We start from the raw sequence: 22611 nt of genomic DNA, 5'->3' as shown, positions 1-22611 counted from the left end.
GCGGTTTCTCCTTCATTCCCCCCCTCCCCGCTCTGCTAGAGGAACCCGGAAGCGAACGAGGCAAAAAACAAAAACCTCTCTCCAAAAGAGGAGACGGCGGTTTCTGTGGTAACGGAGTTTGGCGGGTCGGTTCCATTGCAGGAAATGGAAGAGCCCGGCGTTTATAGGTGCATTGAGTGCAATCGGAAGGCTACGGAGCTGTACAAGGACTACCAGCGTGGCGTGTTGCGCATCTCTATCTGCGTGAGTTGTGTGAGGAGAAAGGAATCTCGGCCGGGGTGGGTCAGGCAAGAATTATGGAGGGTGGGGAATCGAGCGAGGGAACAGGCGGGCTCACCAAAGGGATGAGTGAGGGCGAGGAAGAATTGCCCATGGAAGAGAGGGAGTTAACCTGCCTTGTATGCCAGCTATTGCATACAAGGGAGTTGTGGGCCAAAACATCTGGAAAGCAACAACTCCCATCAGGTATAGCTGATGAAATGAGGAATGATGGGAGTTACCCCACCCCGATGTATACAAATATCATCTCAAACCCTAGAATAAATGAGAACAAGAATATGAAAATACATTTCCCCGCTTGATTATGGGCCACCTATCTCTATCTTTTATTTTTTTATTTTGCTTGGTATTAGATTGCCAATGCTGCAAGTAAAAAATCCTGGACTGAAAAATAAAAGCAGTGGGGGTCGTGCCAGGTTGGTTCTTGGTGTACATGCCACTGGTGTGCAACCTGAAGTGCTCGCTTAAATCTGTAAGGGCAGAGAGCAAGCCCCCAGGTGAGATTAAAATGGGATAAGGCCTCCCTGGCTTCGTGTTATGTGCTACAGTTCTGTGCTTGTTTTCCCTGAAGTAAGATTAATTGAGTTCGGGGGGGGGGGGGCCTTACGCCATAGAAAGTACTTAGGTAGGTTGCTTTGCTCCTAGAGGACGCTGCTATCACAAAATGGTTTTCTATTCATATAATGGGTCGTGCAAGCTTGGGGTGGCGAGGTTTCCCCTTCGTCTCGTCCCTCTGTACTCTTGACTGTTTAATCTCACCTGGTGGCTTGCCCTATGCCCTTCCAGACTGTGTTTTCCAGTTGTTGAAGAGACAACATAAGAATACAAGAGGAGACCTGCTAGATCAGACCAAAGGCCTGTCTAGTCCAGCATGCTGTTCGCATAGTGGTCAACCAAATGCCTATAGGAAGCCCACAAGTAGGACTTGAGTGTGGTAGCCCCCTCCTGCTGGTGTTCCTATTGAGAGGCATATTTCCTCTGATACTGCAGTTAATATATAGACTTTGTGATTAGTAGCCATTGATAGTTGTTGTTTCCCAAAGATTATCCTGTCATGATCTTCTTTTATAATAAAGGCAAAAACATATTTCCTGGACCTGTGATATACATCCTGGCCATTGGGCATTTGAAGTTCCAATGTTTTCTGAACAACCATGCATAATTCCTAAATTGTTCCAGATCTGTATGGGTGACAGCTCTAATTGGCATGTAATTTAAACTGTTGACATCTAAGCTGGGCTGCGCTGAAGTCTAAATGCATCCCTATACACCAGGCGTGTTGAACCTCTTTCAGCCCAAAGGCCAAATTCCTTTTCAGACAAGCTCTTGGGGGCCACATTCCAGTGATGAGCAGGGAAGAATGTGAAAAAGTTGGGATGAAAATACTAGCATGTTGTAGCTTAAAGCTCTAAGTGCTAGTAACTAAGCTTTAGGAGAGGCATTTCAAACTTTTAGAATGGGGGAAAACTGCACAAAAACTGGAAAACAATCAATGGCTGAAGAAAAGGCATATGGTTATCTGGGGAACCTTGGAGGGCTGGATTGAGATCATAGGCAGACTGGATTTGGTTCCCAGGACTGAGGTTCTGAAGCCCTGCCATACACACTTCTAAAGTCTCAGTAACAATTTTAAAGATGTAGTTATATATTACCCTAGGACTCCAGGTTGGTAATGTCGCCAGCTTCACTTATTAAATAATAAGGACTGTAGGTCAGCGGTAGCACACCTGCTTTGTATGTAGAAGGTCCTGGGTTCAATCCCCAGGTTCTCCAGGCAGGGCTGGACAAATTCCTGACTGAAACACTGGAGAACAGTTGTCAGTGCCGGTATTGACAATACTTGGCTAAATGGGCCAATGGTTTTACTCAGTATAAAGCAGCTTCCTGTGTTCCTAAACAATCAACTGACTGAGGTCTTGTTATGCAGGTTGAGGATTTGAAGAATTATTTAGTCAGGTCTCCATTTTTGAAGTCATCTTTGATGTTCTGAAAAGACAGCAGTTTCTTTAAAATAAGGGGTGCTTGGGAACCCTAGGCATAGCTGAAGCTGCATTGCCCTAACGTGAGTAACAATGACCAATGCTGAGTATTTCTGTAGGAAACTTATTTGTGAGCTTTTAAAAAGCAGGAATGTTTTACTTTTCCCTCAGAATGAGAATCAAGTTTTGTGAAGTCATTACATGATAACTCAGAGTTCTCTGCAGTATGTCTTCATGATTCCTTGCACGTTTTCACCAAATTGTGCCCTCCTGGTCCACTTGAAACAACTGTAGTTGAGTTGCTTATTAGAGGTGGTCATCATACTTGTTAAGATTGACCTAGGTAACTTGAGAAATTTGCAGGGTGATATTCTGGCAACAAAATCTGTATGGATCCACTGAACCCATATTTTCAATATGAATGTGTGAAGTAGCCATAAGAATCATTCTGTGAGATTTCAACACATATACCTTATGCTTTTCGAACGTTTTCTCCACAGCCATGAGGGCTGTCACCCTTATGCCATGTTTATAGTGCTGTCATTTAGGTGCCAGTTAAAGACAAATTTATTTGTATAAGCTTTGTGGGTATAGGCAAATATTCTTATTTGTTTTTGGTTTTATTGTCTCTTATTATATATTTGTGATTTTAGAGTTATGACTTTAATGGTGGTATGTGTTGTATTGTGTTTGATGTAGGTTGTTAGCCATCCTACCTTTTCCCCCAGCCTCTGTTGCTGGGCTTCTCTGTTCTTTGTTTTGCTTTTGCAGGGGATTTGCACTCTGATCCCATGCATGCTTACTCAAGAGAAAATGTGGCAGAGTTCAATGAAGGTTATTCCCTAGTAAGGGCAATTAGGATTGCAAGCTCTAAGGCTGTGCATGTTGTAAGTAATGGGAACGGCACAGAGGCTGGGTTTTAAAGTGACTAAAAAGAAAGGGGGTCAGACCATAGACAGACTATTAATATGGGGGAGAAATTAATTTAAAAGGAATTTCATTGAATCATAGAATAGTAGGGTTGGAAGGGGCCTATAAGACCATCGAGTCCAACCACCTGCTCGATGCAGGAATCCAAGTCAGACCATCCCTGACAGATGGCTGTCCAGCCTCATCTTGAATGCCTCCAGCATGGGAGAGCCCACCACCTCCCTAGGGAATTGGTTCCATTGTCGTATTGCTCTAACAGTCAGGAAGTTTTTCCTGATGTCCATCCAGAATCTGGCTTCCTGTAACTTGAGCCCATTATTCTGTGTCCTGCATTCTGGGATGATCAAGAAGAGATCCTGGCCTTCTTCCCTATGACAGCCTTTGAAGTACTTGAAGAGTGCTTTGTTGCCCTCCTCTGAACCCTCTCTAGCTTGTCTGCATCCTTCTTAAAGTGCGGTGCCCAGAACTGGACACAGTGCTCCAGGTGAGGCCTAACCAGTGCTGAGTAGAGGGGAACTAGTACTTCCCGGGATTTGGAAGCTATGCTTCTATGAATGCAGCCCAAAAGAGCATTGGCCTTTTTTGCAGCCACATCACATTGTTGGCTCATATTCAGCTTGTGATCTACAACAATTCCAAGATCCTTCTCGCTTGTAGTGTTGTTGAGCCAAGTATCGCCCATCTTGTAACTGTGCATTTGGTTTCTTTTTCCTAGGTGCAGAACTTGTCATCTATCCCTATTAAATGTCGTTCTGTTGTTTTCTGCCCAGCGCTCCAGTCTGTCAAGATCACTTTGAATTCTGTTTCTGTCTTCCAAAGTATTCGCTGTCCCGCCCAATTTTGTGTCATCTGCAAATTTGATCAGCGTTCCCTGCATCTCCTCCTCCAAGTCATTAATACAAATGTTGAAGAGCACTGGGCCCAGGACTGAGCCCTGCGGTCGTTGTTGTTGTTCAGTTGTTCAGTCGTGTCCGACTCTTCGTGACCCCATGGACCATAGCACGCCAGGCCTTCCTGTCCTGCGCTCTCTCCCGGAGTGTGCTCAAGTTCATATTCATTGCGAGCCCTGCGGTACCCCGCAGATTACCTCTCCCCAGTTTGAGAAGGTCCCATTGATAAGCACTCTTTGAGTCTGATTCTGTAGCCAACTGTGGACCCACCTGATCATTGTTTCATCTAGCCCACTTTGAGCTAGTTTGCTCATCAGTATATCATGGGGCACTTTGTTGAAAGCTTTGCTGAAGTCGAGGTATTTTATGTCCACAGCATTCCCACAGTCCACAAGGGAGGTTACCTGATCAAAAAAGGAGATCAGATTCATCTAGCAGGATTTGTTCTTGACAAATCCATGTTGGCTTTGAGGAATCACTGCATTGTTTTCAAGGTGCTTACAGACTGATTGCTTTATCATCTTCTCCAGAATTTTCCCAGGGATTGATGTTGGACTGACTGGCCTGTAGTTCCCAGGTTCCTCCTTTTTACCCTTTTTGAAGATAGGGACCACTTTAGCCCTCCTCCAGTCAGCTGGCACTTCACCCGTCCTCCATGATTTCTCAAAGAGAATAGACAGCTGTTCTGAGAGTTCTTCTGCCAGTTCCTTTATTACTCTAGGGTGCAGTTCATCTGGCCCTGGAGATTTGAACTCATTCAAAGTAATGAGGTGTTCCTTGACCATATGCCTATCGATCTCAAGCTGCAATCCTGCCCCTTCAGCCTGTACTTCGCCTTTGCCAGGGGGGTCATAGACCCTCTTTTGGGAGAAGACTGAGCCAAAGTAGGAATTGAACACCTCTGCCTTTTCTTTGTCAGCTGTTATCATTTTGCCATCCTTATTTAATAGCTGAACCACCATTTCTTTCCTCTGTCTTTTACTATGCACGTAGCTGAAGAAAGCCTTTTTGTTGCTTTTAGCATCCCTCGCTAACCTCAGCTCGTTCTCAGCTTTAGCCTTCCTGAAGCCATCCCTACAATTCTGTGCTACCTGCCTGTACTCTTCCTTTGTTGCTTGGCCTTCTTTCCACTTCCTATATGTGTCCTTTTTTGTTTTCAGGTCATCTCTAAGCTTTTTGTGAAGCCACATTGGCTTCTTCTGTTGTCTTCCACCTTTTCTTCTTGTTGGAATTGTTTGTGATTGTGCCTTGAGAATTTCCTTTTTTAAAAGCTCCCACCCATCTTGGACTCCTTTAATCATTAGAGTTGCTTGCCATGGGACCTTACTGATCGTTGTTCTGAGTTTATTAAAACTGGCTTTCCTAAAATCCAGGGTATGCTACACTCAGCTTTTGCTTCCTTTAGAACCAAGAACTCAAGTATAACATGTGATTTGGGAGGTAATTAAAGGGGAACTACTTTAGCTATATGTGTTTCTGTTTTATTCTGACAAGAAAATGCACTTTGCACATGCTTAGAGAGATAGTGGATGTGGTGCCAGGTTTTTGTAAACAAGAAGGTTTTTGTATTCTTCCAATTCCAAGTTGTGGAAAGACTGCATTCCACCCCTAACAGCACAGACTTTGGCAACTACTCCTGGAAAAGAGATGAGGGGAATGTGCCAGGAGGGCCCTTATGAAACTAAAAAGGAGCCCAGGAAGCATATGGCACCTTAAAGACTAATACATTTAGGCTGAGATCCTATGCATATTTAGACAGAAAAAGTCCCGCAATTTCTAGCATTCCCCAGCTAGCATTGCTGGCTGGAGAATGCTGGGTGCTGTAGGACTTTTTTCTATCTAAACATGCATACAATTGCACCCTCATTGTAGGTTAGGTGGAGGGCCCAATCCACTCATAGTTTACAGTACATTTTGTGACTGGCCCCTGCCCCATGGCAGTCATTTTGTGGTTGTGCCCACAACACTTTCTCAAAAATCCAAATGTGCTCAGAGGTCCGAAAAGGTTGGGGACCCCTGGTTTCACCATTATAATTGCCGGCTTTACAGTCCTCTTTTAGACAGTTGCTTGTTACTGAAGCTGGTGGAGCGGGCTGCACCTTTTGGTCTGTCCTTCATGAAGTTGCTGTGGGACCCGTGTGAAGAGGGAGGGGCCACAAATGTGTTTCCATAATTTTTCTTCTTTAATTTGCTTTATTTAATTGAATCTAGTTCTTCCTTTTGCTCTTCCTCCTTCTACTTTGCATAACTTGGACCACAAATAAACAAATCTGCTTATGGGCTGAGTGTCCCTGTCCCTCTGAGAGCAGGATGTCCAGCAGCATACATCTCTCCTCCAGGTTCTCACTTGCAGTTTGCAGTGCACTGCAGTTTGGAGAAGGTAAGATAGTCTCTCTGTTGTCTCTTATGTTCTCCAGACCCCAGTGCAAATGAGAGAAATCTTTGCCTCTCCCTTCAGCCCTGTGCATATGCCAGGGGCTTTGGGGGGAGGAGAGAGTTGATGGTGAACACAAAAAGTCGTAAGTAGCTTATTTCTTTATTTAATGCATGTATATACAGTGCCTTTCTGCCACAGCACCCAACGTGGTTTTCAGTTTTAAGCTATGTAACCAAATGCTACAAAATATAGACCAATAGAGTTCTCTCAGGCTAATAATCCAATAATCATTGGATCAGTTCATATGACACGGCAGCCCATTGTGAGTTAATTTACCCACGAGGCACTGCAGTGTGTGTCAGCTGCCATTATGAATATGCGAGGCCTGGCTTGGGGTTGTTGTGGCTTGTGTCATCCAAACCTGGGCAGTAGGGGTTCTTTGAGGGTTAAATAACCCTCATATAACCCTAAAACAGACTGTGGGTTATGCAAGGGTTATTTAACCCTCAAATACCCCCACTAAGTGGTTTCGGATGACACAATAAGCCACGGGACACCCACCTCCCCAGCAGAAGCTTGCATATGCATGGCACATGCCATGGCACCTCGAGAGATAATTAACCCACAGTAGGTTGTTGTGTTGTCCAAACCAGTTCAGTCCCTTCAGGAACTGATGGCAGAAGTTCCCTGGCCTGAGCCTCTTCACTTCTGCCCTCACAGCATAGTAGTAAGTAGTTTGGGCTAGCTTCATACTTAATGCCACCTCTTCATAGTTTGCATCAGTCCTTGTCCTTCTCCAGTCCTATTTAATATTTCTTGATTCATTTTTTTCCTCAAAACCAAGGTTATGGCAACTAGCTTGACTGATAACTGGCAAATAGAGGGAGAAAACGTGGAGGCAGTGACAGACTTTGTCTTTCTAGGCGCAAAGATTGCTGCAGACACTGACTGCAGCCAGGAAATCAGAAGACGTTTACTTCTTGGGAGGACAGCAATGACAAATCTTGATCAAATAGTGAAGAGCAGAGACATCACACTGACAACAAAGGTCCGCATAGTTCAAGCAATGGTATTCCCCGTAATAACCTATGGCTGCGAGAGCTGGACCATAAGGAAGGCTGAGCGAAGGAAGATAGATGCTTTTGAACTATGGTGCTGGAGGAAAATTCTGAGAGTGCCTTGGACTGCAAGATGATCACACCAGTCCATCCTCCGGGAAATAAAGCCAGACTGCTCACTTGAGGGAAGGATATTAAAGGCAAAACTGAAGTCCTCTGGCCACATAATGAGAAGGCAGGATACCCTGGAGAAGATGCTGATGCTAGGGAAAGTGGAAGGCAAAAGGAAGAGGGGCCGACCAAGGGCAAGATGGATGGATGATATTCTGGAAGTGACTGACTCGACCTTGGGGGAGCTGGGGGTGGCGACGGCTGACAGGAATCTCTGGCGTGGGCTGGTCCATGAAGTCACGAAGAGTTAGAAGCAACTGAGCGAATAAACAACAAACCGTTTTCTCTAGCAGCACCTTCAAATGCTTCCATTTTTTCTTCCATTTTACCTCTTTTCTATCCTTCGCATCTATATAGAGCCGTACTCCATATGTATCTTCTTATACATTTCTTTTTCAAAGATAAACTTGCTGTTTGGGTCAATTAGGTGTTCGTTCATATGACATTTCTGTATCACCATGCCTATTCAAATTTTAATTTTTTGATTCAGATCTTCTATCCCCTTACTTCTAGGGTTTGTAACGAGGGGGGTTGGGTTTGCTTGCCACTAATAGTTTCATTTTATTCTCACTTATTTTTATGCCATATTTCTGAATGGATTCATTGTGTTTAATATGATCTACAGCTTTCCTTCTATATATGCATTTACAGTAAAATCATCAGGAAAGTGTAGCAAATGTATTTATTTTCTTCCTATTTAATGATCAACTCCACTCCTTGTTTTGTTTTACTGACTGCATCCTCTCTAAACATATTAAACAATGGGGACAATGACAGGCCCCTCCACAAATTCTGGTTCTTTGTTCAGTAACTTTATTCTACTGATAGCTTCCAGGTTTTTGTATACATTGGGCATGATCCTTCCCTGTGTGAGAACAGGACCATCCCCAGAAGGCATAACAGAGCCCTTTTGTTGTTATTGTTCCTTACTTTGGCATCCATTGTATTCAGTCAGTACATCAGGCTGTTACAGGGAATTGGAGGTCTGTGAACACTTACCCAATCCCCTTCTCTTTTCTCTCTGCTTAGTCAAGGAAGGTTTCCCATTGCCTTCCACATCTCATGTTCTGCCTATATTGACATTCCCTCAGTAGTTTACTTTGCACCGTGCTATTGGATATTATTTGTGTTTTTTAAAAGCTAAGATCCTTAACATTTGCAGCATATCAGTGAGATGGTGACTGAGTGACTTCAACATTATGTAAAGATGCCCATGTGGTGAATCTTTGTGATAATAGTGGTTGGATTGGCTTACTAGACATACTTAGTGGTCACTACCAACTTCCTGTCCTTCCCTCAGATCTCTGGGATCTTCTCTCATTTGCTCTGGGGTACAGCTTGAAAGAGACTCCTGCTGTTTCTTTGCAGCACGAATCAGAGCTGCAGGGAGGAGAACTGTGAATTGTTGGAAATCCTGCTTGCCACTGTGCCACGGACAGTTGCCAAATGAATTGAAAAATGGATTTTTGGACACCTGAACCTTACTTTGCAATATATAGAAAAAAGAACAACCATATATTACTATGTATTTCCTCTCTTGCTCTGTATTCTTTTTTACCTTATTAGATTGTAAACCTGTGAGCAGGAACTGTTTGGGATCTTTATATAGTGTGAAGTTCTCAGTACAAGTTAAGCACTCTAGAAATATAAAGATAATTCACTGGCAACAAGGCTAGCTCTGACCTTCCACTATGCTGAGGTAAGGACTGGATTGGATCCACTAGCACTGGATTGGCTGGTGCTATTTTAACGAAATAATAGAATCTTTTTGTCCTGTATCTTCTAGGAAATCCCTTACTGATAGAATCAGTACTTAAGCTGTGTTTAATCCGCACAGTTGCAGTTTTAATGAAAGAAATTGGAGTGTTGGTTGCTCATGACATTATTTGCACAATTATTTGCAAGCAGTCCTTTCTCAACATTCAGGTGTCATGCTGACAGTATATCTCTGCCAGCATGAATTTTGCTTTGATGATTCCACATGCTAAACTGGGACTCAAGTGTCAATTTTTCTATCTTTGAATATCATGTGGAATATACTTTAACATGTTCTCAGTCTGATTGATAACCTAGATGTTTCATTGTGTGTTTAAAGGCTGGGGTGGGGGTGGGTTGCTTCAATTTATTGGGAGGGGGGGAACCCTTGTCAAAGTATATGTATTTATTTGGGTCAGCTTTATAAATATGGCCTGGCTATTCCTAAACCATTTCGGTAACGGGAGTTCTATTTGCATAAGATTAAGCTGACATGTGGCTTAGTAGAAGCAGAGAGAAAGTGATAATTAATTTTGATAACTGATGTTTAGGTAATGTTTAGTTATCTGAAATAAAGGTTCTAGTACATTGTATTTACATTTTTATATATGTAGTTCACTGTTGTATATCTGTTGCCAGTACAATGCAGATACGTTCAATGCTTCTCAACCTGTTCATAAATGATCTGGAATCAGGAGTGAGCAGTGAAGTGGCCAAGTTTGCTGATGACACCAAATGATTTAGGATGGTTAAAACAAAAAGGAATTATGAAGAGCTCCAAAAGGATCTCCCCAAATTGGGAGAACGGGCTTTTAAATGGCAAATGGTTCAGTGTAAATAGTGTAAAGTGATGCACGTTGGGGCAAAAAATCCCAACTTCAAGTATAACCTGATGGGATCTGAGCTAGTGGTGACTGACCAGGAAAGAGATCTTGGGACTCTGGTGGCCAGTTCAATGACGATGTCAACCCAGTATGCGGCTCCTGTAAAAAAAGCAAATTCCATGTTAGGCATAATTAGAAATGGAATTGACAGTAAAACTGCCAATATCATACTGGCCTTATACAAATCTATGGTGCGACCACACTTGGAATGCTGTGTACAGTTTTGGTCACCACACCTAAAAATGATATCAGAGAGCTGGAAAAAGTGCAAAAAGGACAACTAGAACGATGAAGGGGCTGGAGCATCTCCCTTATGAGAGAAGGTTACAATAGCTGGGATTGTTTAGCTTGGAAAAAAGGAGGGTAAGGGGAGACATGAGGTCTACAAAATTATGCATGGTGTGGAGAATGTGGATAGGGAGACATTTTTCTCCCTCTCTCAAAATATTAGAACCCCGGGGTCATCCTATGAAGCTGATTGGTGGGAGATTCAGGACAGATAAAAGGAAGTACTTCTTCACACAGTGCCTAGTTAAACTATGGAATTCGCTACCACAGGATGTAGTGATGGCCACCAATTTGGATGGCTTTAAAAGGGGGTTAGATAAATTCCTGGAGGAAAAGGCAATCAATAGCTACAAGTCTTGATGGCTATGTGCTACCTCCAGTATCAGAGGCAATGAGCCTATATACACCAGTTGCTGGGGAACATGGGTGGGAGGGTGCTGTTGCGCTCATGTCCTGCTTGTGGGTTCCTGGTCGACGGCTGGTTGGCCACTTTGTGAACAGAATGCTGAACTAGTTGGACCCTCGGTCTGATCCAGCATGGCTCTTCTTATGTTCTTAAGGTAGAGGAGGTGTATTTGTTGAAATGTAATGTTGCACTTATGCATTTGCTTCCCAGCATAATTTAGTGCATCATTACTTGGTGTCAGTGGATTCATTAACAGCATACCTGTCCATGTTTACTCAGAAGTCACACTTACTGAGTTGCGGGGGGGCTTACTCTCAAGTAGGTATGCGTAAGATTGCAACATATGTTTCTTTCCCTTGACTCTCCCTTTTTTTCACGTGACCTCCTATTGACTGAATCTCCACTTGTTCTACTTCATTACTTCTCTGCAATTATGTGTGTGCAATGATGGAGCAGCTAATTGCCATTGCTGCTCAGTCCGTTGAAGTTTCCCCAGAGCACAGTTTGAACACCACTGATTTTAATTGTCACCCAGCACCCATCCAGTCATGCTGAGCTGGAAGATGGAGACTCTGCAGAACCAAGTAGATACCTCTATGCACAGATTGGATGAGAAGGAAGCTGGCTGGCTGTGGTCTTTGTGGATGTGTTTCCTATCCAGTACATACTGTAATACAGTTGTATAGGGTTTGTGTGTGGGGAAAGCAGCTCACACCACCAATCTTTCTCTTCCCTTCTCCTCCTGCTGTAGCTCCCTGTAACACCCCCCCCCCCGGAAAAAAAATACCACTCTAGAAGGTCCTCCTGAACAGTGTGGGCTAGGGCAGGGCAGGGCGGGGTGGGGGGGGGCAGGGGAATCCCTGAAATCAGCCAGATGCATCTTGTGCTTGTGGAGCTCCTCCAGGCACAAAATCCTGCTGCCCAAATTCAGGCATTTCCCTTCTTGTGCTGCACAACCCTGACCTTCTGTGCAGTTTGGAGGGGGTGCACAGTGAAGGTGGAGGAGAAAACAGCCAGTGGCACGAGCTGCCTTCTGCTTGCACAGCCATTGGATATAACCTCAAATGCTCTTAGGGAGCAATTATATGAGTTGTCCTCCTGACAGTCAGAGGGTCTGAGTTCAGATTCCTCCACCTATCCTTTGCCCTGCAAGCAAGAGCCAGGCAAGGCAAGAGGAGGACAGAGGCAGTTTCAACTCCGTTCTTCCACTTAAAATGTAGAAAGCAGCTAGATGGACCTCTGATCCCGTGTAGCTGACTTAACTTTTAGTGGGTGGGGAGGGGACTGTAGAGGCCATAGGATAGTGCTTATCCCAGCCTCTTTTCTCCCCTCCCATGCCTGCCCACAAGCATGCCCCCTTTCCTCCCTCTCCAACTTTTCTTACAAGGTCACAGCTAGAGTAGCTTTCCATGGCAGCTGGGAGGGGGCAGGGGGAGGAGAAATCCACAATTAGATCTCCTGCATGCTCACAGCTCTGTCTGTGGGCATGGAGGAGGTGATCCACAGCATCCTATGGCATTCCAGATGCTGTTGAGGGGCTGTAGGATTGCTCTCTTAAAACATGAGGAAAAGGTAGCTTTTTTATGGATGGTAAGTTGCAGCCGGGGTAGTTGATGAGAGAACTAGCCAGGAGCTGCAGTGAGCAGAGGGAATAAAATGAGTTTTAACTACCGTCATATCTCTCCAATGTCAAACTGCCCTTCAGCAGCAGTTTATTAACTTCTAGCCACTAAAGCTTCTTTAGTATAAAAACTAAAATGGAGTTGAATTTTTATGGTCTTCACTATATATTATCTGTCATCTGGACGAAAGTAATTCCTTCAGCAAGAATGCACTCAGACACTGCAGTTAATATTTGTTGTTGTTGTTGTCGTTCAGTCGTGTCCGACTCTTCATGACCCCATGGACCATAGCACGCCAGGCCTTCCTGTCCTGCGCTCTCTCCTGGAGTGTGCTCAAGTTTATATTCATTGCATCGGTGATGCTATCTAGCCATCTCATCCTCTGTCGTCCCCATCTCCTTTTGCCTTCAGTCTTTCCTAGCATCAGGGTCTTTTCCAGAGAGTTTTCTCTTCGCATTAGGTGGCCAAAATATTTGAGCTTCAGCTTCAGTATCTGTCCTTCCAATGAGCAGTCAGGGTTGGTTTCCTTTAGGATTGACTGATTTGACCTCCTTGCAGTCCAGGGGACTCGTAAGAGTCTTCTCCAGTTAATATTTAGTTACGTCAAAAATATTTGGCAGTTTGAATACATTTTGCATAAGCATGTATGCCAGGATATGACTGCTCGTTCTTCTCTTTGATTCATGTTCATGCAGTTTTCATTGTCAACTTAGAAGACATGACCAATTCTGCCTCTATTTTGGAGACTGCTGAATATAGCTTAAGATCTGGGCCAAGGAATATGGTAGCACAGTTCACATGTCATGGGAACCCATCGTATTTTTTAAAAAATGTGGATTGTTGTGAATGAGGCAGTGTGTTGCTGCATGCTGCCCAATTGCCAAGGGTCACTCCATGCCTGGGTTGTTCTGTGTTGCATCCGAACCCAGATCTCTGGCTTGTCTCTTCCCCCAGCAAGCCAGAGAAATAACCTATGGAGGGACCATAGCTCAGTGGTTGAGCACAGAGTTTTATGGTCCTCAAAGATTATCTCGTAAACCACATGGCTCTGTTTTTATTTAATAAGAAGTATAGAGTTAATCCTAAAATAACTATCTCTGGTTAGTGTATAATAAAACATTGAAACTTAAATTCCAGTTCTTCATGTGGATAAAAAAATTACAATCATAGCTATAAGTCTTTATGAGCTTCTGGTGCATTCCTTTATGCCTGGCAGTTCGTTACATAAGTTGTGCATTGTGGTGTGCACAAACAGTTTAAACTCTCACTGTGGCTGAATTTTAATGTTGGATGAATGTAAAACTAATTATCTTTTGCTACTGATGCAAAAATTTCAAATGAAAACAGCATTGTGAAGATGTAGAACAACACTTTGGATCATCTTCTATTCAAAATATAGAATATATAGCTTTATATATAGAATATATAGCTTTATATATAATATATATATAATGTAGCTTTATAGAATTCTCAAGAACATTAATAAGCATTTTTATCATTGTAATATTAATGTGAGTTTCTTTAATGTGCTTTTGCTCTCTTACTTTCAGAAATCCTGTCAGAAACCAGTAGACAAATATATAGAATATGATCCTGTTATCATCTTAATTAATGCTATCTTATGCAAAGCACAAGCTTACAGACATATTCTGTTCAATACAAAGATAAATGTAAGTTCCCTGTTTTTTTCCTTAATTTAATATAAGATATGCAGATCTTGTCGCAAGTTGATGAGAGACATGATGGAAAGATTTGGTCTGGAATAGATTTTTCTTCTTCCTTTCCATGTAGTAACAATATTAACTTCAGTTGGCTTCCTGATCTTAAGGTTGTGTCTTGTTGTATGTTTCCAAAAATGTATGAGTATTAAAAGTCATTCTAGTGCCCATATAACGTATTAACTGAATGAATCTTAGTTGAGCCCTTGGACAGGACAATGAGCAGCAGTGCTATGGAAATAGTTCTGTTATCTAACTATTTAAATAACTTCTGTTATTTAAAAGGTCTGACAAGGAGCTAGTAACATTGATTGTTACTGCAAGCAAAGCATTTCTGTGTATATGCTGCATGTACACAGATTAGGAAGAGAGGTATGCACCATTGTATCTCTGCAAAAACTAGTGATAGAGCAGCCCTCAGGCCTGGTTCAGACAAAATGGCAAACCACAGTTTGTTATCCTGATTTGTTAACTAACTAGAGTTACCCTAAGTTTGGATGTAATGGCAAACTGGTTTATTCACAAGTGGAAGCTTTTAGTTATTCCCTGCTGCTCTTTCAGTGTTGTAGGGTTAAATTGAGAGAGGCTTTTTTTAACTGTTGGCTTTATCTTTGTTGTACATCATTTTGAGCTCTCTGGAGGAATAGTGGGATATAAAAGTTTTAAATAAATACAAAATTCTTTTGCTTCTCCACATGCATAGAAGAGGCGAAGGGGAGGGGAAACATGCAGACCTAAAGCTCATGCTCATAGCAATTAACTATTGTTTCTTACATCTTAACTGGGCCTTACAGTTCCATTTCTGTAATATATTGGAACCCAAACACAATTGCTTAGCAAACACAGCTGCCTTATTGGAACAGCTCTTCTCCACTTGCAGCAGGGAAAAGTAGGTAGATCTGTGTATTGTGCACACAGAATCATGCTCTCACCTTCAGATCTCATTTCTGTCCATTTTCATCTCCCAGCATGAGAGAACTGATGAGATATGCATCTATAAAATTTGATAAAAAATTAGCCAAACCAAAATTTGTTTGTTTGTTTATTTTTTAAAATGTATATCCCATCCTTCACCCTATTTGGGTTTCAGTATGGATTGTACTTGTAAACAACAGTGATAAGGTTATGATGCACGTAGGCCTACAGCTGATAAAAGGTTTTGAATGGTGCCCGTTTCTGATGCTGAAGTTCTTTCATATTGTAGATTCATGGGAAGCTCTGCATATTCTGTTTGCTTTGTGAAGCTTATCTCAGGTGGTTGCAGCTACAGGATTCAAGCCAAAGTCCTGATCCTGATGATTTCATTAGATATGCCAAAGAATGGGATTTTTATCGAATGTTTGGAATAGCATCTCTGGGTGAGAGCAAATATTCTTTTTTAGTCCTTTTAAAAGCATTAAACATTTTAACTGTTTTGAATGCATTATAATTATCAGTGCAGAATAGATGCATTGTGTTCTTAACTCATTTGTCCATTATTTCTCTCATGACTTCACTGAACTTGCTTGGAGGATGCCCAATAATCAAAAGATCACAGCATTCCATCAATCTGAATGGGCAGTCGTGTATGAAAATAGTATTGTAGGACAATTCTGAGAGCAAAACTTTCCCATGTTGAACTTGAGCCTGGGAGACTCAAGTCCAAATCCCCGCTCTACCATGAACCCCATGATCGGCCTAGCAAAAATTACTAATTTCTTAGGGTGCAATCCTGTTTAGACAACTCCCAGTGAGCTGGCTGGGGTGTGATGGAAATTTCAGGACTTTTTTTCTGTCTAAACATTAGGGATGTCAGAGAATTTCGCCACGAATCTCGGGGAGGCCGAATGCCAGCGCATACGGCCCCCCGAAATCAGTGGCGAGACGGTCTGCCCCCTGCCCCCCCCCGGGATGGGACTTACCTTGGGCGAATCTCCCTGGTGGTGGTGGCTCCGGCGGTGGTTCGGCAGCGGTGGCGGCCAGACTTCTGACCGGCTGCTGCCACCGCCATTTCCAGTAAAAAAAAAAAAAATGATTTTAAAAAAATACCGTGATAGGCTACGTAAATGTTTACGTAGCCTATCACGGCTGAGTAAAAAAACAACAACAACCGCGCGTACGCAAATGGCGGCGCCCATGGGCGCAGCCATTTGCGTTCCTTATTTTGGCATGTCTAGTCTACGTAAACGTTTACATAGACTACGGCGAAAATAAGGGGAATGCAAATAGCGTAGACGCTACGCTATTTGCGTTCCCCTTATTTTCGCCGTAGTCTACGTAAATGTTTACGTAGACTAGACGTGCCAAAATAAGGAACGTGAATGGCTGCGCCCATGGGTGCCGCCATTTGCATACGCGCGGTTGTTGTTGTTTTTTTACTCAGCCGTGATAGGCTACGTAAACATTTACGTAGCCTATCTCGGCTGACTGCAGGGACGCAAGCGACGGCGGCTATGGCTACCGCCATTTGCAGACCCAGCCGGCCAGGATTCGCGGCGGGAGGGACGGGGCGCCTCCCCCCCGGCCAGAATTTGGCGGGGGTGGGATGGAGCGCCTCCCCCCCGGCCAGAATTTCGGGGGGAGGGACGGAGCGCCTCCCCCCACCGCGAATCAATTTCGTCATAAGGTAAGTGACTTTTGTACATCCCTACTAAACATGCATAGGATTGCACTCTTAGACTCCTTAAAATTGGAAAATAATGACCTACATAAGAGGTGAGCAGACCTCAAGTTTGTGGGTTTTACTCTTATCTTTAACCCTGAGACCTACCAACCAGAGCCAGATACAATGGTGGCTCACCATTTTGGCGGAGCAAATTACATACTGTGTCCAGTAAACTGGGAAGATCTGCACATAAAAGTACAAAAGTTATCTGAGTTAGTACAGATTAACATAAAACTCTCACACAAGCCAGCAGAGCTGCACAAAGACAACCAACTGATATTTTACAGGAGTTACACTGAGAAATAAGCAGTTAGCACAGGGCAAGCTATGGCAGATCATTTACTTGCTGCTCTTGTTAAACGATTGCAAATCAAAGACGTTCTTGCCAATCTTTTGGGCAGAGGGAGATATAGCATCCAGACAAAACAGAACTGCTAGTCATCAGAAGGCCAACCTAAGAACCAGCCTGCCCTGGATGGGGTGCACTTTCTTTGAAAGCTCAAGGCGGCAGTTTGGGTGTGCTCCTCAACCCGGCTTTGTTCCTGCATGTTTAGGTGGCAACTCTGTCTGGGAGTGATTTTGCTCAGCTTTGGCTGGTGTACCAGCTGTGCCTGTTTCTGGAGAGGTCAGACCTCGCCATGGTCATGTATGCCAGTCCATTTTCAGGTACAGTTCAGGGTGCTGGTGCCTTTTAAATTCTTAAATGGCTTAGAACCATGATCCCTAAAATGCCTCCCGCCTATATAAACTAATTCGCTGTCTGAGGTAATAAATACTAATTTCCACATTTAATCCAATCGAAGATGTACTACTTAAAGACACCTTGTTGTTGATGTTATTGTTGTTGTTGTTGTTCAGTCGTTCAGTCGCGTCCGACTCTTCGTGACCCCATGGACCATAGCATGCCAGGCCTTCCTGTCCTCTGCTGTCTCCCGGAGCGTGCTCAAGTTCATATTCATTGCATCGGTGATGCTATCTAGCCATGCTGTACAGACATCTTGTTTATGACTGATTGTTTAAGGAACACTTTATAATCTTAGTCATTTCTCAGAATGACTTGTTTTCTCTTATCCCTATCTTTCATTCAGAACAAACTGCTTTCTTGATTGGCATCTTCACTGCTCTGTGGTTAGCAAAACCTGTAGTCCTGAAAACCAAAGCAGATTTCACCTTTCTTCTGAAAGCGTTGCTACTATCCAGCTATGGAAAACTACTACTGATTCCAGCTGTTATTTGGGAACATGACTATACTCATTTGTGCGTCAAGCTCATTAAAGTGTTTGTCTTGACATCAAACTCTCAAGCAATTAGAGGTATTCTTTTCTTTTAATTTCACTCTACTTGTAAAATAAATATGTAAAGTAGGTCAGGATTGGGCACATTTGTTCAGTCCAGGTATACAGCTGCCAACTCAAGTTTCAGGGTTTCAGCTGCATGAAACCAAAACTGACTTCCAACATTAAGGTATAAAAAATTAGAGAAGGCAACTTTATTCAGAGAGTGGAAACTCTAATGGAGAGAGATTGAAATACCTGACAGCAGACCTGGGAAGTGAAATTTATACAGTATACAAAAGATAGCAAGTCTGAAAATGTAATCTTTGGCTCTAGAAGTGCTGATATTATAACAACAGTTATACATTGGCCCAAAGGAATACCAGTTTCTCCTTCTAGAATTTTGTTGACACACCAAGGCAAAATTAATAAGGCAGTTTATTCATATAGGTTGTGTTCCATACTTCTATGAACCACTCTACCCTGTTTATTTTTCCGGTTCTTTGCCAGTGGAATGTTAATACATTCCAGATCTGTTCTTGATGTTCTCTATTTAGTGAGTCTTTAAGAAGGTTCAAGCAAAATCACTTCAGGTTCAAGAGGGATTCTGTATCCACTTATTTGCTGTATATTTTCAATTATTTGTTCCTAATACCTTTTCGCATGTTTGTGAGGTTTGCATTGCATAACCAGCATACATTCAGAAAATAATGATTTGTATGTAGCCTTGCTCTAGCAAGCATAGAGAGGTGGTGTACCACTGATGCCATATTTTAAAGAAGGTATTTACATTCAACACTGAGAGTTATGCTGTGTCCTGCAACTGATCATTCTTCATTAGTAGAAAGTTATTAAATTCAGACCCCTTTTCCAATTTCAAGTTTTTTCACCTTCTTCCTTTCTAATAAGAACTTGTTAATATTTTTTGCACATGTCCCAATGTAATATTTATTTGAATATAGGTGAATCGCTACTTTTATTAAAACATTGTCTTAAAAAGGTATAACAAACCACAACCATCCCCAACCTGAACAAATAAGAATACTAATGAACAATTTATGCTGTGCGGAATGAAGAAAGGTTTATTACACAGCACTCCTCTGATTTTATTATTAGGGCTGTCAACCAGTTATAGGATTTGAAGCTGATCTTATCTTTTCATTGATGAATTGGTTAAATGCAACTTTTTGTAAGACAAAACTTAATATGGGTGCCTTTTTGGGAAAACAAGAAAATTTAACAGCCAATCTTGTGGTGGTGGTAGGAGATTCTAGGGCAGAGCAACCGAAACATCCAAAGCTTTGCCCAGTCACAGTGGGAGCAGGGCAGCAGCAGCGTTTTCTACTTTTTCCCCGCAGTTCCATGTTTCTCTCCCACCCCCCACCCTCATTAACCACAATAGGAGGGAATTAACTATGCCAGCTTCAGGGCTGGTATATTTTTGGAGCCTGTTTAACAGGCTTAGGAGCCTGCAGATCCGCAGCCTCCCCCAGAACTCTGCATTTTGCCCTCACCCACCCACTGGCAGAATACTAGGAGCGGAGCTTTCCACCACCACTCTGGGGGAACCTCCACTGGTGGATGTGCTGTCCCACTGGTGGGCCTCCCCCTCCACCAGTGGAGCAGCACTTCCAGTGCCTCCTCGGTCTCCATCTGAAGGAGTGTAGGGTTGCTCCGTAAATTAATTTAATAAACAAACACTCCTAATGGTTAGAAAGAAAGAATCTTGAACATTGTAGTTTTCTGTCACAGTAACGGACCAGAAGCAAAATAACTTTGAAAAATAAACATGATGCCCATAATGTTTTGCCTTGCTGATTAGGATTAGGGCCACACCAATTAAACAATGCTTTAATTGATTAATATAGTGATTTAAGTTAGCAGCTCTGTTTTAACATCACACCTTTTTCCCAGTCCTGTAGACTTTATTCATAGCCATCATTTATTAAGCAAAATATGACTTGTCTAAACTAATTCATTTACTATCACTGTAGGAAACCTGCTAGGAACACCGCCCATCCCATATTTCCTTTCTTTTGCAGTTACTTTGAACACAAGCCGAAAGCTTTGTCTGGTGGCCATTTTGAATGGATTAATTTTGGAAAATGGAATCATCTATTTGTTCCAGCAGATAGGATGGAACATTTGAGACAATCTTGTTTCATTATGTTAACAGTGGAAATATTTGAAGACATAAAGAAAAGACTGCCTTTGGAGTCATTCACTTAGCCACAGTTTACTACCTGTTATAAATACAGTGGTAAAGAAATGCTGAATGTAAATAAAATTTTATGTACTGAAGACAGTAATGTGAACAGATTCTGAAATCAAACCAGGAAATTTAGGTATGATGCACTGATATTTAATTTTTATAACATGCTTTGATACTTTTGGTTTCTCAAAAAGGATGCAGTTGCGTATTTCTTACTGCACCACTTTGTATTTTGTATTTAAAAAGAAAGAAAGAAAGAAAGAAAGAAAGAAAGAAAGAAAGAACGGCTTGTTTTATTATGAAGAAAAAGATATGAGCATACTGAGAAAGGAAGACAAAATGGTGTCCCATGAAGAAGTGTCAATTAGACTACCTTTTAAAGCTAAAACAAAACAGGAGAAAGAAGAGGAGAAATGTAATTCTAAGCCTTGTTCTGGCAGCAAACCAATGCTTAGGATGGGACATACAGACTGCAACAGCATAACACACAATGACCAGGTTCACATGCACATGGGTGATTAATAATAAGTGGCTTATTAACCCTCCCCGCATGTGCAAGGTACGTGCTGTCCCATTTCCCTAATTACTCTCACTGGGCACAGCTTGTCATTACATGCAAACCCAATGAGGATGGGTGGCTGCAGTGGTTAATAAACCACCCAGAACCAATGGCCTGTTCTGTGGTCACTGGGTGGTTTGTTAATCACCCCAGCCACCCACCCTTGCCGGGTTTGCATATAAGCCTGCATTACAGGGATATCATTTTGATATTGCTGGGAACCGTGCCACTTTTTACCTAAGGGGTAATAGTGTTTTTAATTTGATATTTACAGATACTCCAAATAATAAAGATGCTTTGGGGGCTTGTTTTAAATCTCTACTTTTGCAGTGTTTAAAGCATGTTCTTGATATAAAAGTCAAATTTAATGTTCTGTTTTTAAAAGAGTTGGGTCCAGATTTGGTCATACTTGGGATTAGACCCATTGAAATTAATGGGACTTAAATTAGTCAAGTTAGTCATGACTGACTTAAGTTCCATTGATTTCAGTGTGTCTCCTCTAAGTACGGCTAAGTCTGAATCCAACCCTTAGGCTCTAATCCTATACCCACTTACTTGGGAGTAAGCCCCATTGTGCTCAGTGGAATTTACTTCTGAATAGACATGTAGAAGATGGCACTATTAGGGCTGTGTGTGTTTCACTGAAAGTGAACTTGGCAGCACAATCCTATACATATTTACTCAGAAATAAGTCCCACTCTGTTCAGCTTTCTCCCAGGTAAGTAGGTATAAGATTGTGGCCCAAGTGCAATTTCATTCAGAGCTTCACTTGGGTAACTAACTTTTTTGCAAGCCATCTAATGTTCAACTGAAGTTTTAAACTAGATCCAGCCTCATGTATAGAACAAAGATTCTCTATGGAGCTTCAAGTATTGAACACATTGTAGTCTAAAACCATCTCTTTTCTTTCGTTTCTGCTTCCATGTTAAGTTAGGAAGATAAGCCCAAGATCAAAGCAGCATCATTTAAAGAACCATTCATGATGAAATCTTTCAGCCCTTCCAGTTTGTCGAAACCATTACAACTTGGGATATAGGGTAGCTGGTCTGTGTTGCTTTAGGTATTGCATTCCAAAATAACTGAGGCAGCTAGTGTGTGGAGAATGCTCTCCAGGCCAAAGTGAGGAACTTGATGGTCATCTGATCATCTTGATGATTGTTTTCAGTCTTATGACGCTGTTGAACTTAAGATTACAGAAAACTAGCAAAGTGGCTGCAGAAGAGACTTATTACAAATTTGAGCTATAGATACTTTCATATATCTCAAAACGGGCATCAAATTAGCCGAACTGGGAGAATCAGGGGCTGTATTAACTCTCTGATTCCTAATGAAAATTAAAGTTAAGCATATTTTGATGTGCAGGACCATTGCCAGATCCATTCTTCCTCTCCTTTTGGCCAATATCATACTTGCTAGGGCAATAGGAAAGAAGGTGGCTGGAACAGAGATGATTACAACTAACTTTGGGTAACTTAGCTGCTACTTAGAAAGCCATATTTTTTTTTATTTTCTCCCTAAACCATGCACATTGGGTAGGATGCTACTTGGAGCCCAGAATAAAAGGC

General features: G+C 42.3%; 1 protein-coding gene across 2 annotated transcripts; it reads left to right on the top strand.

Moving 5' to 3' along the window:
• Positions 1–37: 37 nt before the first annotated feature.
• Positions 38–21366, top strand: ARV1 (ARV1 fatty acid homeostasis modulator). 2 transcript variants are annotated; one of them, XM_084828086.1, is made up of 6 exons: positions 38–243; positions 7379–7503; positions 14190–14309; positions 15562–15715; positions 18090–18314; positions 20318–21360. In XM_084828086.1, exons 2-6 carry the CDS (start codon positions 7450–7452, stop codon positions 20422–20424), a joined length of 660 nt encoding a protein of 219 aa, XP_084684212.1. In that variant the 5' UTR covers positions 38–243; positions 7379–7449; the 3' UTR covers positions 20425–21360. The 2 variants fall into 2 exon arrangements, with proteins under 2 accessions (XP_084684212.1, XP_084684211.1); XM_084828085.1 differs by lacking the exon at positions 7379–7503 and having other exon boundaries at positions 20318–21366.
• Positions 21367–22611: the final 1245 nt, after the last annotated feature.

Source organism: Heloderma suspectum, chromosome 1 (assembly GCF_057233095.1).
Source record: "Heloderma suspectum isolate Gila_16-S chromosome 1, 16-S_ref, whole genome shotgun sequence".
In the NCBI taxonomy this organism is placed as follows: domain Eukaryota; kingdom Metazoa; phylum Chordata; class Lepidosauria; order Squamata; family Helodermatidae; genus Heloderma; species Heloderma suspectum.
The sequence above is the reverse complement of the archived record's forward strand: the minus strand, read 5'-3'. Positions and strand labels throughout refer to the sequence as shown.